Here is an 18,054-nt window from a genome sequence, read left to right as displayed (position 1 = left end):
AATTTTACACACTGAAAATTATTGAGACTTGGCTAGTGGCTTGCCATATTTTGCTACATTGGCAAGGAAACGGGTACACACACATCAGTAGAAGCCTAAGAGATATTCACGGGGCTCATAGGCACTGTATGCCTAAGACAGGGCAGATGTGGGTGTTGTAAAGAACATAGTTGGTGTCCCTGTTCTTAAAGCTACGTCTGCATGTGCACAGGCATTCGTGCTTGTAAAAAAATAAGATCATCTTATTTGCCTTTATTTTTATGGTCTGTTAGATATATTTAAATATCACGGTAAAGAACTTCTCTAGAAAACACACAAAAAAGTGTTGTTTTATTTTGTTTTGTTTTTATCAAAGAGTTATCCTTGACATCTATTTTAAATAAGGATTTCAAGTTACTTTAATCAACTTGCCTCTCTTCCCCCCATTGCAATACTTTGTACTGGAGTGTTTGATTCGACACAGTAATTGTTGTGGTTGTTGTTTTTAACCTGCTTATGTTTTTGCCTCTGTGTGTGTGTGTGTGTGTGTGTGTGTGTGTGTGTGTGTTTGTGTGCATGTGTGCGTGTGCTATGTATGTCAGTTGAGAAAAATATCTTCCGAAGATCCAGCTGTAAGCAGACCAGCCTGTAGGGCATTTTGTTAATTACTGATTGATGGAGCAGGGCCCAGCCCATTGTGAGTAATGCTATCCCTGGGCTGGCAGTCCTGGGTTCTATAAGAAAGCAGTCTGAGCAAAGCCATGGGGAGCAAGCCAGTAAGCAGCACTCCTCCATGGCCTCTGCATCAGCTCCTGCCTCTGGGTTCCTGCCCTGTTTGAGTTCCTGTCCTGACTTCCCTCATGATGGACTCCAGTGTGGAAGCACAAACCCAGTTAATCCTTTCCTCCACAACTTGCCTTTGTCAGCTGGTTCATTACACAACAATCACCCTAAGACACCTAGAGGCATACTTCCTCCATCAAGGCCCCGCCTTGCAGAGGTTCCATGGCCTCCCTAAGTGTCCAGACACGCAAGCCTGCGGCAGATGATCTTCATTCAAACCGCCGCACCCCGCTTTAGGAGGAAGATGTGTTCTAGTCACCATGGAGGCTGTTGGATCTCTCAGCAGCAGCTTGTTGCCCTGCAGATACCTTACTTTCTGTTCATCTCTCCGCAGCCCGGAAGCAAGATGGTGTCTTCTGCCAAAGCAGCGGTGCCCACTGTGAGTGACCAGGCTGCAGCCATGCAGCTGAGTCAGTGTGCCAAGAACCTGGCAACCAGCCTGGCCGAGCTGCGCACGGCTTCGCAGAAGGCAAGTGGGGCCTTGTCCTGGTGGTTCGCTCTGCAGGCAGCTTTTCGCCTCCGTGTGATGATGTGGTGTGAGTGCCGCGCTGGCCCTAGCACTGCTGGGACAGTTTCTCAGCAGAGCCGCCTGTTTAATTTAACAACCGTTAAAGACAGCGCTGTGGCCTAACGTTTAGCATGAGCTCCCAGGCTTCTTCCTCACCTCCCAGTGACAGATAAATTCAGGTCTTGCATTTCCTCCATCTCGTCCCTTTTCCTGGGATAAGCAATGTTCTGTGTTTCAGTCTCAGGTGAGACCGTTCGTCGTAAGGGTCTCCATACCAGTTAAGTCGCAAGCCAAATAAATGTGCTAGCTAGCTTTTCATGGCTGCGACAAATACCAAAAACAGTTGATTTAAGGGGAAGAAAGGATTAGTCAAGCATGGTGGCCCATGCCTATAAACCCACGCTTGCTACATGGAGACAGGAGCTTCAGAAGTTTAAGGTCACCCTTAGCTTCTTGGCTACACAGACCAGCCAGGGCTTTGTAAGACCTTGTCTTCAAATAAATAAATAAATAAATAAATAAATAAATAAATAAATCAGAAAGAATAAGGGAGGAGAAGGAAGGAAAGAAAAGAGTGAAGAAGAAGAAAAAAGGAGCGGGAGAGGACATCATTGTGGATTTCTGTTCACTGTCAGTTGACCTTCTCGCCTGAGCCTGGTAGCAGTATCGCACACCTGCCTTGTAGTGGCAACACCATGTGTCTCGGTAAAAGTACAGGCAGGCGGAACTTGCTCACTTCATGGCAGCCAGGATGAGAAAAATACGAGAAGGAGCCAGGGTCCTGATAACTCCTTCAAGGGCACACCCCCAGAAACCTCCTTCCTCCAACTAGGCCCGACTAACTAAAGATCCCCACCACCTGGAGAGCCTCAGACCTTTATCACATGAGGCGCTGGCCATTTCAGACCCAAACTAAAGCAATAACTTATCTTCCAGGTATCACCTTGAGAACTTAAAAACAAATTATGAAAGTAGAAAATAGATTTCGGAGGCGGGATGCCATCCTAGCTACGGTTTTCTTCCCTAAGAGGTTTGCACACCTTACACGGACACGTTTGCCCTTACAGAGCCTCAGTAGGACAGAGTCAGGGGCTAAGTACATTTCTGTCTCTGAAACTCAGTTATCAAAGCAGCTCATTGCAACTCTGATGTAGTTATTAGCATGAAGTTCTGGCTTGAATTCATTTTCCCTTGTAGCAATCCCTTTATAGAAACGCGCAGCCTCATAAAGCGCTGAGAAGAAAGTCGAAGCCAACTTGAACGCCTGACATGAACAGGGATGTCGCATTGCCAAAACAGAGTGTCCAGGGCCCTAGACTGTCTCTGGCCATGTTTGCACATTGGACTGTTTCTCAGAGACCTGGAGCCATCCATCCTGTAATGGCCCGGTGTGCATAGTGGGGTGCTTCTTAGAATGTGGGTACCTGGCCAGCATGCATCTGGCAAAGCCATCCACACCACAAGCCACACAGCCCACACAGTTGTGGGCTAAGTTTTCTCCGTGAATCTTGGCACACACCAACATCAAACAGCTACCCTGGAACAGTGAGGCCCACAGTGATGCTTAAGCATGTCTACTGGTCCAGAAAGAGACTGGGAAAGATTTTAATTCATTTTTTTTTTCAACTTATTAGAAGGGTTGATCTCCAAGGCTCTGGAATCACACACCGTGAATTTGAACCAGGCCCCTGTCGTTGGCAAGTGTGCTGGCCTCTCTGAGCATCTATACCTAAAAACATGGACACAGGAGAACCAATCATTTAGTGTTTACTGATGCTTTGTGGCAGTTACTCAAAAAAAGGCACAGGGAGCCCGGCACGGTGGCACACGCCTGTAGTCCCAGCTACTCGGGAGGCTGAGACAGGAGGATTCCTTGAGTCCAGGAGTTCTGGGCTGTAGTACACTATGCCGATCGGGTGTCCGCACTAAGTTCGGCATTAATATGGTAACCTCCCGGGAGCGGGGAACCATCAGGTTTCCTAAGGAGGGGGTGAACCGGCCCAGGTCGGAAATGGAGAAGGTCAAAAAAAGGCACAGGGTGATAATTTATAAGTACTGAGAATCCTGATTGGCCAATTATGTATGAAGTTTATTAATGTGTGTTGGGGCCATGAAGTCCTGGCTGTTGGAGACCAGTGTTCTAAATGGCCAAGAGATGTAAGCATGTAAAGCGAGGAACTAGAAGAGGGAGCTCTCAGCCTTAGTATGGAAGGGCAACGACTTACGGTGCTGACGTATATGAACATATCTGCTGCGTGCTCTCTGTGGAGCCCTTCCGCAGTGCGCCTATGCACCCCGAGCCTCGAGACGCACACACCCGAGAACGTCACAGGCTATGCTGTGCGCTCTATCGCTGCAACACATACCCCACTCTGTTGACAGGCCCACGAGGCGTGCGGTCCCATGGAAATCGATTCTGCACTGAACACGGTGCAGACTCTCAAGAGTGAGCTGCAGGACGCCAAGATGGCTGCTGCAGAAAGTCAGCTGAAGCCACTCCCAGGGGAAACGGTAAGCTGGGCCGTGCTCTGCCATTTCCTTCCTTCTTCCTTCCTCTTTCCTTCCTCCTTCCTTCCTTCCTTCCTTTCTTCCTTTTTTAAACATTATTTCATTGTCTAGCCCAGGTGTGTCTGCAAACTCCTGGAAAAGGCTAATATAATTATACAGTTACAACAAGCTATGGGTCAAGTAGAACAAAAAAAATAAAGTAATTTTTATTTATTTTGTCTGGGGGGGCAGAAGGAGGGGTGGGTGGTGGAGGTCACAGGACACTTTTCAGTTCTTCCTTTCTGCTGTGACTCCCTGTTTCTACTCAGGTCAGCAGACTTAGTGGTGAGCACCTTTACCTGCTGGCCGTCCCTTAGGCACATCTCGTTATTTTTAAAGAAGCCATTTGCTGGGAGCGGAGAATGGGGGTTGCACATGGTGTGTCCGGCTGTGGTGGCCCAGACTCCATTTTCACTCAAAGGCATGGCCTTCATTTGGAAAGGTGCTGTGTGGTTCATTCGGACCGTGTATGTTCTCTTGCGTCTTTCTGCCCGTCATCGTACACCTACGAAGCTCTTCCAAACAGAGTCCTTATATGCTAATTAATTATCTGTACCCTAGGCCTTTACCAGTTTTGTTTCATATTTGGTGGCTAAAGCAAGCTGGTTCTCTCTTTCTGAGAGCATGCCCAACCGCCTTCCGCCATGGTCTCAGTTGCTACTCCAAACCTCCATTTTCTTACATGCCGTTCACTTTGAACTTCTTGGAGGATAATGACCAAACTGGACTGTGCTAATGGCCCCACGTGCCAGGAAGGTGGAAGAGCTGGGTGCCTGCCTGCCTGCTTCCTGCCAAGGCAGGCTCACGGCCCACTAATGATTTCTTTAGAACTTAAGGAATCATGCTAACAGCCACAGCCTGTGAGGGAGCTGAAGGCCTTCTTAGCGAGGCGCTTTCGGGAGCGGGGTTTAGTGAGGGTCCTGGCTCCCATGGTTCTACGCAGCTGGTGGGACCTGCACCTGGCTCACTCAGTCAGCGCCAGGCCTTTTCCCAGCTGGCTCGGTTCAGGTTCTGATATGTGTCGGTGTCCTGCGTCCTAGTAAGACCTCGGAGAATGTTGTCCTAAGTTCTGCCTTCCTTGGATTTTCCTCGCAGCTAGAAAAGTGCGCTCAGGACCTGGGAAGCACCTCAAAGGGAGTGGCTCCTCCATGGCACAGCTGCTCACCTGTGCTGCCCACGGCAACGAGCACTACACAGGTAGGACTCTCAGAGCCTTCGTGGGTCCCACAAACCTCCACCCTCACCCCACCCCACCCTCAGCCCACCCCACCCTCACCCTACCCACACCCTACCCTCCCACTCCCACCCCATTCCCCCACTCCCCCACCCCCGGTCTGGAGAAGAGGAAGGTTCACTGATTTGACAAACTTGCCGCCGCCACCTCCCCCTACCCCTCCACCCCTCCACCCCCCATCCCTCACACCCCTACACCCCTCACACCCCTCACACCCCTCACACCCCTCACACCCCTCACACCCCTCCACCCCTCACACCCCTACACCCCTCACACCCCTCACACCCCTACACCCCTCACACCCCTCCACCCCTCACACCCCTCACACCCCTACACCCCTCATACCCCTCACACCCCTCACACCCCTCACACCCCTACACCCCTCACACCCCTCACACCCCTCCACCCCTCACACCCCTCACACCCCTCACACCCCTCCACCCCTCACACCCCTCACACCCCTCACACCCCTCCACCCCTCACACCCCTCACACCCCTCACACCCCTCCACCCCTCACACCCCTCACACCCCTCACACCCCTCACACCCCTCACACCCCTCACACCTCTCCACCCACCCCTCACACCCCTCACACCCCTCACACCCCTCACACCCCTCCACCCACCCCTCACACCCCTCACACCCCTCACACCCCTCCACCCACCCCTCACACCCCTCACACCCCTCACACCCCTCACACCCCTCACACCCCTCACACCCCTCCACCCCTCACACCCCTCACACCCCTCCACCCCTCACACCCCTCACACCCCTCACACCCCTCACACCCCTCACATCCCTCACACCCCTCACACCCCTCACACCCCTCACACCCCTCCACCCCTCACACCCCTCACACCCCTCACACCCCTCACACCCCTCACACCCCTCCACCCCTCACACCCCTCACACCCCTCACACCCCTCACACCCCTCATACCCCTCACACCCCTCACACCCCTCACACACCTCATACCCCTCACACCCCTCACACCCCTCATACCCCTCACACCCCTCCACCCCTCACACCCCTCACACCCCTCCACCCCTCACACCCCTCACACCCCTCATACCCCTCACACCCCTCACACCCCTCATACCCCTCACACCCCTCCACCCCTCACACCCCTCACACCCCTCCACCCCTCACACCCCTCACACCCCTCCACCCCTCATACCCCTCACACCCCTCCACCCCTCACACCCCTCACACCCCTCCACCCTCACATCCCTCCACCCCTCACACCCCTCCACCCCTCACATCCCTCCACCCCTCACACCCCTCACACCCCTCACACCCCTCACACCCCTCCACCCCTCACATCCCTCCACCCCTCACACCCCTCACACCCCTCACACCCCTCCACCCCTCACACCCCTCCACCCCTCACACCCCTCACACCCCTCCACCCCTCACACCCCCTCCACCCCTCACACCCCTCACACCCCTCACACCCCTCACACCCCTCACACCCCTCCACCCCTCACACCCCTCACACCCCTCCACCCCTCACATCCCTCCACCCCTCACACCCCTCACACCCCTCACACCCCTCACACCCCTCACACCCCTCACACCCCTCCACCCCTCATACCCCTCACATCCCTCACACCCCTCCCACCCCTCACACCCCTCACACCCCTCACACCCCTCACAGTCTCCACCCCTCACACCCCTCCACCCCTCACACCCCTCACACCCCTCACACCCCTCACACCCCTCACACCCCTCACACCCCTCACACCCCTCACACCCCCTCATACCCTCCACCCCTCACACCCCTCACACCCCTCCACCCCTCACACCCCTCACACCCCTCACACCCCTCACACCCCTCACACCCCTCACACCCCTCACACCCCTCCACCCCTCACACCCCTCACACCCCTCATACCCCTCCACCCCTCACACCCCTCACACCCCTCCACCCCTCACTCCCCTCCACCCCTCACACCCCTCACACCCCTCACACCCCTCCACCCCTCACATCCCTCCACCCCTCACACCCCTCACACCCCTCACACCCCTCACACCCCTCACACCCCTCACACCCCTCACACCCCTCCACCCCTCACACCCCTCACACCCCTTACACCCCTCACACCCCTCACACCCCTCACACCCCTCACACCCCTCCACCCCTCACACCCCTCACACCCCTCCACCCCTCACATCCCTCCACCCCTCACACCCCTCACACCCCTCACACCCCTACACCCCTCACACCCCTCACACCCCTCCACCCCTCACACCCCTCACACCCCTCCACCCCTCACATCCCTCCACCCCTCACACCCCTCACACCCCTCACACCCCTCCACCCCTCACACCCATCACACCCCTCCACCCCTCACACCCCTCACACCCCTCCACCCCTCACATCCCTCCACCCCTCACACCCCTCACACCCCTCACACCCCTCCACCCCTCACACCCATCACATCCCTCCACCCCTCACACCCCTCACACCCCTCACATCCCTCCACCCCTCACACCCCTCACACCCCTCACACCCCTCCACCCCTCACACCCATCACACCCCTCCACCCCTCACACCCCTCACACCCCTCACACCCCTACACCCCTCACATCCGTCACACCCCTCACACCCTCACACCCCTCACACCCCTCACACCTCTCACACCCCTCCACCCCTCCACCCCTCACACCCCTCACACCCCTCCACCCCTCACACCCCTCACACCCCTCACACCCCTCCACCCCTCACACCCCTCACACCCCTCACACCCCTCACACCCCTCACACCCCTCACACCCCTCACACCCCTCACACCCCTCACACCCCTCACACCCCTCCACCCCTCACACCCCTCACACCCCTCACACCCCTCACACCCCTCACACCCCTCACACCCCTCACATCCCTCCACCCCTCACACCCGGCTTCACAGCACATCCGCAAGCCCTCACCACAGGATTGTTACTAAGCTCCACCCAAGCGTTGATACTTTGCTTCTGACTGTGACGAGAATACCTGACAAATGAGGAGCTAGGTAGAGAAGGCCTTATTTTTATCTCACAGTCTAAGGCAATGTAGTCTGTCACAAGAGGGAAGCCATGTTGGTGGGAACACGAGGCTGCTGGTCACATGGCACAGCCAGGAAGCAGCGAGTGGTGAATGCTGCTTCTCTGCTTGCTTCCTCCTATGGATGCAGGCCAGCATGCCAGCCTGTGCCGGTACCCACATGGGTGATAGGTCTTCCCACGTCACCTAACCTAACTCAAAGCTCCCTCCCAGATGTGCTGAAAGATTTGTCTTTTAAGCCTAGCCATACCAAGCATACGGTGTAATAAAATGAATCTCAAACTACAAGCCAGACCCCTTTTAGACTACAAGTGCAGGGAGGGGGACGGAGGGGTGGAGGAGGAAATGTGGTAAAAGCTAGAGAATAAGAATCAACGTAATGGGAAGGCAGGCAGGTGGAGGGAGAGGCAGGGCTGCCTGAGCACACCCTGTGCAGGGTCTCCCTGGAGGCCTGAGAGGGGGCGCACGGGAAGGAGGAAGCCAAGGTGTGTGGCAGGAGAGGACATTGAGGAGAACTGAGGTTTTTCAGCACCACATGTCTGTCTCTGAAAGGCAGAAGAGTTCCTAGTTAGGAATCTGTGAGTGTGAGGGGCCGGGTAACTAGCAAAAGGGAAAAGCAGGGGCTGCCAGCTGGAAGTTGTGCAGTCCGTTTCCGGCTTACCTTTCAGGGTGAGCCCTTAGTGAGTAGGTGAGGCTGCGGAAGGCTGCAGTGTGCACCAAGGTTCTCTCCCCAGCCCCTGTGCTTGCAGGAGGCTTGGGTTGTGGGAGGGGGCCATGGGGGGGGCTCTCTTGCAGCTGTTATACATTAGGAAGCGCCTTGAGGGAAGAAGCTGTCCTGAGCCCTGGGCTCCTCTCTCTCTCTGCACTTCCATTCTCCCAGATCTTGGCCCTCTCTACCTTGATGTCTTCCTGTTGCACAACTGAGTTCAACCATATGTTTTCCAGTTGTTTCCCTGTGAGGGGGTTGGTTTACAGTGAGTTAATTTGTCATTCCTCCCAAGAAAAATTTAAAAATGCAATACTTGTTACTTTAAAAATAAAAGAATAAAACAGGAAACCAAAATAAGTATAACATAGTATGTGCAGCAATTTTAAAAAATATGTAATTTTGTCCTAGTCAGAGAATAAGGGAAATGTTCAGAGGAGACTGGAACATCAAAGACCACTTAGGAGGACATTTTGAGAGGCTCCAGGAGAAAAGGAAAAGTGGGTGTGAGTTCTTACGAACTAGAAGGAAAAGGTTCCATTTCGGAAACCCCTACACTGTCTTGATCCTTTGTAGCTGGTGCAATGTGTGCTTTGAGGAGGCGAGGCTGCCCTAGCGCTCTAGAAGTTACATCGTCTGCTACTGAGAGCATGCAGATGGTGGGCAGCCTCCTCTGCATCCGAAAACCAGCCCAGCTAGCGAGCCAGTCAGCTCTGGCAGGCACTTAGACATGAGTGTTGGCGTGTGAGGGCTCAAAGGTGAGAGAGGCAGCAGGCTCAAGGGACTGAGAAGATTCTAGTTAAAAGGCCAGGAAGGAAGACATTGCTGGGAGGCCAAGCTGAGGCCCAGATCCCGAGGGGCCTCCTGGGCAACATGAGCTTGGAGTTTCAACAGAAGCCATGTGAAGCTATCGGGGATTTTAGCTGTGGAGACAGATTACAGTGCCCTCCCATGTGTAGGGTAGACTGGAGACAAACTGAAAGCAAGGAACCCAACAAGCAGGCTGTTGAATTCATCTAGGTAAGAGGAGGCAATCCCATAATGATTAGTCAGCTTACGGCACTATAACAGAGTACCTGAGGCCATTAACCTCTATAGACAAAGGGTTTATTTTGGCTCATGGCGGCCCTAGTCCATCATAATTTGAGTGTGTGGTGGTGCATCCTATGATGTCAGGAGCATGTAAATAAAACAAAACCATTCACCTCATGGCCAGAAAGCAAGAGAGAGTGAGAAGAAAGATGCGGAGGGTGTATCCCATAACTGTTTTCAGGAGCATTTGCCTAGTGCCCTCAAGTTCTCCCACTAAGCCCCGCATCTTAAAGCTAATAGCATCACCTTGGGGACCAAGTGTTTAACACATGGACCTTTGGTGGACACTCGAGACCTAACGGATAGCAGCAGGGTGTACAAGGGGGTAGATGGAGAAACCGAGCCTGACCGTAGGTGGTTACAATGTTGCAGGGATGGAGAAAGTGTGGCGAATTCTTAGGCCTGACTGCTAAGTGAGGAGTTCTGTGAGGTGTTAGGGCTAAGATCACAAGATGGGTAGGCTAGAGGGCTGAATTCCCAGAATGCAGTTCTAACTGCAGATGGACGTGGATGTACAGAGCGAGGTGTGATGGGCAGCCGGCTGTCTGGCTCCCGGGAGAGGAGGCCTGGCTGGAAGTAGGGGTTTTGTAGCTATTAGTTTGGTCATGGTCGTTGCTTGAAACTTAACTGTGGACAAGTTTGCCTGGAGTGGGTGGTCGCCTGAGGAAAAGGTTAACTAGTGAGGACAGATGAGGCTGAGTACAGGAATGGGAACCTAAGCCGTGGGTAGGGAAGGAAAGCCAAGGTGGGCGGGGGGGGGGGGGGGGGGAGTCTCTCTAGAGCCTAGGGCAGTGGAGAAGCCTCCAGGGACTGGTGGCATAAGGAAGTCCTTGCCAGCTGGTTGGAGGCAGTGTCAGCACAGTTGACGAGTAAATGGGAGGCAGCGAAAGAGAGAACACGGGTGGACAAACTCTTAGTCTAGGCCCCCTAGCTCCATACTTGAGGGCCTGCGGAGTGCTCGGGGGCTGCACCTTAACTAGCAGTGGGCTGTATCTGGTTGCAAGTAGCTTTTTCTTTGGCTGGTGAAACAACCCAAAATACATTTCTAAACCATTTATCACAGCTACATACAGCATTTTGCGAATGCTTCGAAAACAGATTAAAGACTTTCATCAACCCAGGTGGCGGTGGCGCGTGCTATTAATCCCACCACCTGTGAGGCAGAGGCAGGTGCGTCTCTGAGTTCGAGGCCAGCCTGACCTAGAGTGAGTTCCAGGCTAGCCAAGGCTACACAGAGAAACCCTGTCTTGGTCGGGGCTGCGGGGGCAGGGGGAGATTTGTATCATTCCTGATTTATCCTGGAGCCTTGCATTATGGTCTAACACTGGCTGGGCATGCAGTAGGTGTGAGTTCTGAAAATAGCAAACATTCTGAGAGCTGGGTGTGGTAGCACACACCTGGAGACTGAGGGTCAGCTCAAGGTGACAGAGACCCTCAAGGCTGGCCCGGGTGACACGAGACTCTCTCCCTAGCCCGGGTGACATGAGACCCTTTCCCAGAAACAACGATGATGAAGCTGGCTATGTTCCGCCATCTCTTACTGTCCTGACTCTGCTACTGAGTATAATTGAAGGTCCAGATGTGAAAGCTGTCTGTGCTCTCCAAGGGTTGCAGTTATTGGAGCAGATGTGTGCTTTATAGTTTGCCCCAGTGGGCTACAGATCTTCACGTATACCTGACCGTAAAATCAATATCATGAGGGGTCATGATAGGGAGGAAGGGACATTGCTGATGTTGGTCACATGACCCCGTGGGTGATTCCCATGAAAACATGGCTGTGGATGCGGCTATAACTGGACCTTGGATGTTCAGTGGGCTCTCTGGCCCCCTGGTGGTTTTGCTGTGTCCTTTTGATGATGTAGCTTCCTCTGTCTGGGAAACCTGGTCGCCTCAGGGAGGATCATTTGTTGTACCTCGGCAGAAGATCTGTGAGAAGGGCAGGCTTAGGGCTTTAGAGCTTGGCCTTCCAGTTTCTGCCTCTCAAAACACATCTTAAGAAGGGCTCAGCAGCTAAAGATGCCTGCTGCCAAGCCTGTTGACCCAAGTTCGATCCCTGGAACCCACTTGGAGAAAGGCGAAAACTGACTCCCACAAGTTCCCCTCTGACCTCCACATGCACATGCTATGATGACACATCTGCCCACACACATGTATACATACCTATACCTCCATCTATACATGCACATATTCATGTATGCAAAATAAGGAAATAAATATGGTTTTGTTTTGTTTTGGGTTTTTGTTTTTGTTTTTGTTTTTTCGAGACAGGGTGTCTCTGTGTAACAGTCCTGGCTATCCTGGATTTGCTTTTTGTAGACCAGGCTGGCCTTGAGCTCACAGTGATCTGCCTTCCTCTGCCTCCTGAGTGCTGGGATTAAAGCCTTGCACCACCACGCCTGGCCCAATAAATATAGTTTTTAAAATGGATATCATCTTAATCTATAAATCATATTCTATTCAGTGGCATTACATAAGCACACCTTTTCTAATTGCATTATTATGAATATTTCTTTTTTTAACTCTTAAACAATTTGAACAGAAGTGAATTTAAGGGTCCAAATAATAAATGAGAAGGCAGTAGGTGATGTCTAAAAAAATCACAGCCTAGACTCTTCAACAGTCAGTCCTAGATTCTCAGCCACTCCTAAAACTTGTGGGAAGCTATGGCTCGTGAGAGAGACAGCAGTCTAGACACACAGACCCTTGGCAGGGAAGCCAGTGCGATGAGGGCCTGACCACATCTGGAGTTCTTCTGAGCGATGACATCCTTCAACCTGCAGCCAAAAGCTGAAACGTAACATGTTTCTCCTCTAAGCCTTAGCTCTATTTCTCTCTGTGTTTTCTCTTTTGGGCTTCTCTAGTACTTTTACACATACAAAAGCACACACTCATTACACAACACCATCACACACAAACACATACACCATACACACATATCTCACACACAAAAATACATACATATTACATCACAAACGCCCACCATATAGATCATGCACACACATCACATCATTCACAAGCACCGTCACACACAAACACACACACACCATCATACACAAAAACACATACACACACATCATACACACATCGTACATATAAGCATCACATCACACACATCATCACACACAAACACACACACACCATCACACACACATATCACACACACATCATACATATAAGTATCACATCACACATCATCACACACAAACAAACATCCCATCTCACACACACACACACACACACACACACGCACACGCACACGCACACGCATCCTGGCTGTAACATCCTTCCTGTGCACAGGCTTCCTGACAAACAGTAGATTGGCAGTGCTTTATCTGCCATGGATAGATCGTAGCCCTCCATCTCAGCCGTGTGACAGACTGTTCATAGATTTGTCAGTCTGTGGCTGCGGAGATGACTGTGTTTTGGGGTCTGTGGCTTGTCTCGTTGTGAAGCCTCATGGGTACCACAAGGAAGACCTCTGGCTGTGTCTGTGATGACTGTAGAAAGCTGCACTCCAGATGAGAGTAGTTTCCATGCACAGCGCCCATGTTCCAACAAGAGGCCCTCACACCACCCTGTCCCAGAGCGCACTCCAAAGAGCATGTGGTGGTAATCTAGGGACCTCAGATCCAGCTCCAGTGCTGCTTAGGTTGTGCCCTGTGCGTGGGGAACTGTCACTGCTAGGCCTGATGGGAAACCACTTCTCCAGGGCAGCTTCAGGAAAGATCAGGCTCCTTTGCTCATAGGCCTCCATCCTCTTTGGTGTGCTAAGACCTGGGGCCTCAAATGTTTATTCTGTGTGAGGGGACGCTGATCCATGAGGGGACTGGCTTATAGTCACCGTTGCTCTGCAGGCCTGTCTCTGCATCAGAGCAGAGTCAGTAGCCATTAAGTGTGTTTTTAAAAGTGTTCTCAACATCATTACCATACTAGTTAGTTTTAACTGTCAGCTTGACAGAGCCTAAAACTATCTGGAAAAGGAATCTCTAAAGGAAATATAGATGTGCTCATGTGGATGTGCACCATGTGAGTGCCTTGTGCCCTTGGAGATCAGAAGAGGGTGTCAGATGCCCTGGAACTGGATTATCACTAGTTGTGAGCCATCGTGTGGGTGCTGGGAACAGGCCCTCTCCTCAAACTCACAGAGACCCACCTTCCTCTGCTTCCAGAGTGCTGGGATTACAGGCGTACGTGCCACCATGCCTGGCTGCAACAAAAATTCTTAAGTGCTGCACCATCTTCCTGGCAGCACGGGAAGAGAATCTCCGTGAGGAGGTCTCTAGCGATCGCACGTAATCATCTGAATGCGTGCACAAGATCTTTGTTTCCTCGGGGCTTTTATCCCAAACACAAGACAACTTACCTGTCCACCAGCAGAGGGACAGATAAGCAAAGGTTAGGGCATCCGCGTGAGGTCTTACAGGAGCAGAAAGAAACAGTCACACATAACAGCGCCACTTGAACTCACAACCTTGGCAGCCAGAGAAAGAAAACAGTTGCAAATGCATGCGTGTTGCGTGGCTCCGTTAAGCCAGTCTAAGGTGGCAGGTGAGAGTAACTACTTCCAGTGTGAGCAGCACTGTTGGTGAAGGACACTGTGATGCTGGAGTTATCCAGCCATGCAAATTCACTGACTTTGTGTGTATACCCCAGTGATGCCAACTGAATATACATTAAAAAAAAAAAACCTCCCTGCAACCTATGCACCAGCTGCCCAAGTGCGTACCTGTGGCTTTAGATCTAGGGGCGTGTGAGGCAGTAGAAACGAGGGAAGTTGGAGCCCTTGGTATGTTTATATATTATGCTCTCTGTTTTCATCAGCTCGGACACAGGGTGTGAGCTACTTCGTTGAGAAACAAGGCAGTTCACACATGTCAAAAACTAATCCGGGCCCCAGTGCTACTGCCAAGGAAGGACCTACCTTCTGATGGGATCTAGTGGAAGCTCTAACAGGGCTTTTCTTCCCAGGAGTGGCAGCTAGAGAAACAGCCCAAGCTCTGAAAACCTTGGCCCAAGCTGCCCGGGGAGTGGCTGCATCCACAAATGACCCCGAGGCTGCGCATGCCATGCTAGATTCCGCTCGAGATGTGATGGAGGGCTCTGCCATGCTCATCCAAGAAGCCAAGCAGGCCTTGATTGCACCTGGAGACACAGAAAGTCAGCAGAGGTTAGCCCAGGTGAGCCTGGGAACCGGGGACCGCGGTCACTGGGGTTGTGTGTAGGCCGGCCACCTGCTTTGTGGACACAGTCCCCTGGCAGGAATGCTTAGGACTCAGTAGGTATTTTAGATCCTTCTAAAGCGTGTGTGGTAACAAGACTGACCATAAATGCCACTCCTTATGTCTTACCTCGTACTTCCCACATTAATGTGGCATCTACTTAACTCATAGTCCACAAGTGACACGGGAGCTTTGAACTCTGGCTTCCTTGGGGCTTGTGTCTCCCTCACGGAACTCCTCTTCCTAGTCTGCACAGTGAGGTGGGTGCAGTACAGATCCAGCTGCCCAAACCTTCTGAACAGACTCCCCTAACCTCTCCAGAGGATTCTTCAACTGCACCGGGGAACCAACTGGCTCGGGACGGTCTGGACAGTGTTCTTGACATGGGACCGGGAAGATGTTTTAGATTAAATAGAAGGCTTACCACCTCTCCCTGGCTTCCCTTTTAACTTAGATGGCCAGAGCATACAGCCAGGGAGCCATGTCAGTCTTCCTGAAAGGTAGCAGCAGGAGGGCATCGTCAGGTTGAGTGGGAGGTACCCTCTTGACCTGTTGTTGTGAAAGTGCCATCTTGAGGTGTGTCAGCACCAGAGGTTCACTGAGAAGAACCAGTCACAGTTAAGCTATGCTCCAAAGGCCTTAAGTGCAGCGTCAACCTTGGGGACCTCAGCAGGGCTCTGGAGAAGGGAGGCATTTCTGTTTCATGTAACAGAGGTGCCCGCGCTCTAGGAACGGGCCTCATGCTAGAGAATTCTGGGTTTGGATTTCGGAGCCGTGGCTCATCCTGGCCTCAGGAAGCAGGTGGCACATGCAGCACCTAGACTGCCACCCCCAGCACCAGAGGAGCAGAGACCAGAGATCTGGCCAAAATGATGTGATTTTAGGTGACAATGTTGTGTGGCTGCCGGGGGGATCATTCTCCCATTGACAACGGCTCTGCATATTTTCTCTGCTCTTTCTCAGCAAAACGCGCAAAGGCGTTTGCAGCGGAAGTGGCTTCCTTATGGTGTTTCCCCCCCTCTGTGTGTGCAGGTGGCCAAAGCCGTGTCCCACTCCCTGAACAACTGTGTGAACTGCCTCCCCGGACAAAAGGATGTAGACGTCGCCTTGAAGAGCATCGGGGAGTCCAGCAAGAAGCTGCTTGTTGATTCGGTGAGGCCCTCGCCTGGGGAGGGGTACCTGGTGTCTATCCCCCCAAGGATCGAGTATGACCTCCTCTTCTCTGGCGTCTCTGAGCATCGAGCCTTTCACTGGAGTCCTGTTTCTACCATTTTCTATTTCCTTTCTGGTCAACAAAGTTCTCCAGGGAGGGCCTGTTGGAGAAGAGTTTGTACAGGTGTGAGTGCACGTGTGCGTGTAGGCTCATGGGCAGCTTCAGGCGTCATTCCTTGGGTACCTTCCACTTTTCCTTTGAGGCTGGGTCTCCCAGTGGCCTGTAATGTCGTCAGGTAGGCGAGGCTGGTTGGTCAGCGAGCTTCCCATCCTACCATCACCAGGGTTACATGTGCACACCACCACGCCCAGATTTTCATGTACGTTTTGGGGGGAATCAAACTCCAGTCTTCATGCTTGTAAGGCAGTGCCTTTATTGACGTAACCATCTCCCTGGCCCCCGGGTTGGAGCTTTGAACACTCCCTTTTTTTTTTCCTTGAGTACATGTTTGCTCTTGAGTCACCAGGTGGGACAGAGGAGAGGCTATGGTCATCTGGCTCCTTATCGGGGCTCCAAGCACAGAGGGGCATGTGTTTGAGACTAATTTTAAATAGTTTTTGCCTTGGGTCCCTTTCCTACCCAACTCTGAAGGAAGCACAGCACTCATGTGTCTGCTTTCTTTTGGTCACAAATGTCCAGCCATGGATGTGGGCATTTAGTCGAGCCTACAACTCTGATGGCTATAATTCTACAAATGATACTGTACTGAGTGTGCAGCCCTTCCTCTTTTTAAGTTACTTACAGGGACCACTAATAAGACAAAAGTGACAGTTACTTGTTGGAAGAATGTGATTTGAAGTTGGCTATCATCAAACCTCTTAGCTCTTAAAAAGCAGAAATTCAGATTTTCCATCGTGAGAGACTCAAGATAGGGTGGAGACTAGAGCCCAGAGTTGAATTGCTTGGACATGAATCCTGGCCCTGCTGTTTCAGTGAAGGTCCGTGCCTTGAGGATATACACTCTCACCTCATTTAGCTCTCGGTGTCTGTAAAGTAGGCTTTTCTGTAAGTGTGAGTGTTGGGTGGATACCTGGGTGGAAGAATGGATAGATGGGGGGGGTCGATAGATGGGGGGTGGATAGATCAGGGCGGGGGGTGGATGGATGGATGGATGGATGGGTAGGTGGATGGGTGGATGGGAGGAGATGTGTGTAAGGTTCAGCTTAACATATGCTCACACTGCAGAACCTTTTGTATAATCCGAGGACATGCATGGCCGCTTCAAGGGATGGTTGAGGGGAAAGCTCTTATTGTAGCTATGAGGGAAATTGCAGACAGAGGAATCTGGAAGAGTCCAGAGCAGGAAGAGAAAGCAGTAAACTGAGCATGCCCAGCAGACATGACCAGGACTAGAGGAGTCCAGTGGAGAGGGAGGGAGGAAGTGAGACAAGAGAGTGGGGGCCAAGAGAGGAAGATGAGAGAGAGAGAGAGAGAGAGAGAGAGAGAGAGAGAGAGAGAGAGAGAGAGAGAGAGAACACCAGGGGAGTACATGGCTGAAGAGAAGTTTAGGGTTAGGCGTAGAGTGAGAAAAGCCACAGGTACCCATCATTCTGAGAGAGCCTGGGTGCCAGCATGCGCTTTGGTATACTAACAGGCACAACAGGTAGCCATTTGTTTCTTTTGGACCTGCCATCTTATAGTTGGGTGACTCAGAAGCCCAGCCCTGGG

The 18,054-nt window shown here is 52.3% G+C and overlaps 1 protein-coding gene across 1 annotated transcript in view; it reads left to right on the top strand.

Annotated features, from left to right (window-relative positions):
• Positions 1-18,054, top strand: part of TLN2 (talin 2) — a 269,148-nt gene that overhangs the window by 148,235 nt on the left and 102,859 nt on the right. Inside the window, 6 exon segments of the mRNA XM_084781229.1 lie at positions 1,157-1,291; positions 3,713-3,841; positions 4,973-5,012; positions 5,015-5,074; positions 14,923-15,131; positions 16,206-16,325. Coding sequence (XP_084637355.1) covers positions 1,157-1,291; positions 3,713-3,841; positions 4,973-5,012; positions 5,015-5,074; positions 14,923-15,131; positions 16,206-16,325 — 693 coding nt within the window.

The sequence above is a fragment of the Acomys minous genome (genome assembly GCF_964271855.1).
Source record: "Acomys minous genome assembly, chromosome: 5".
NCBI lineage: Eukaryota > Metazoa > Chordata > Mammalia > Rodentia > Muridae > Acomys > Acomys minous.
The sequence above is the reverse complement of the archived record's forward strand: the minus strand, read 5'-3'. Positions and strand labels throughout refer to the sequence as shown.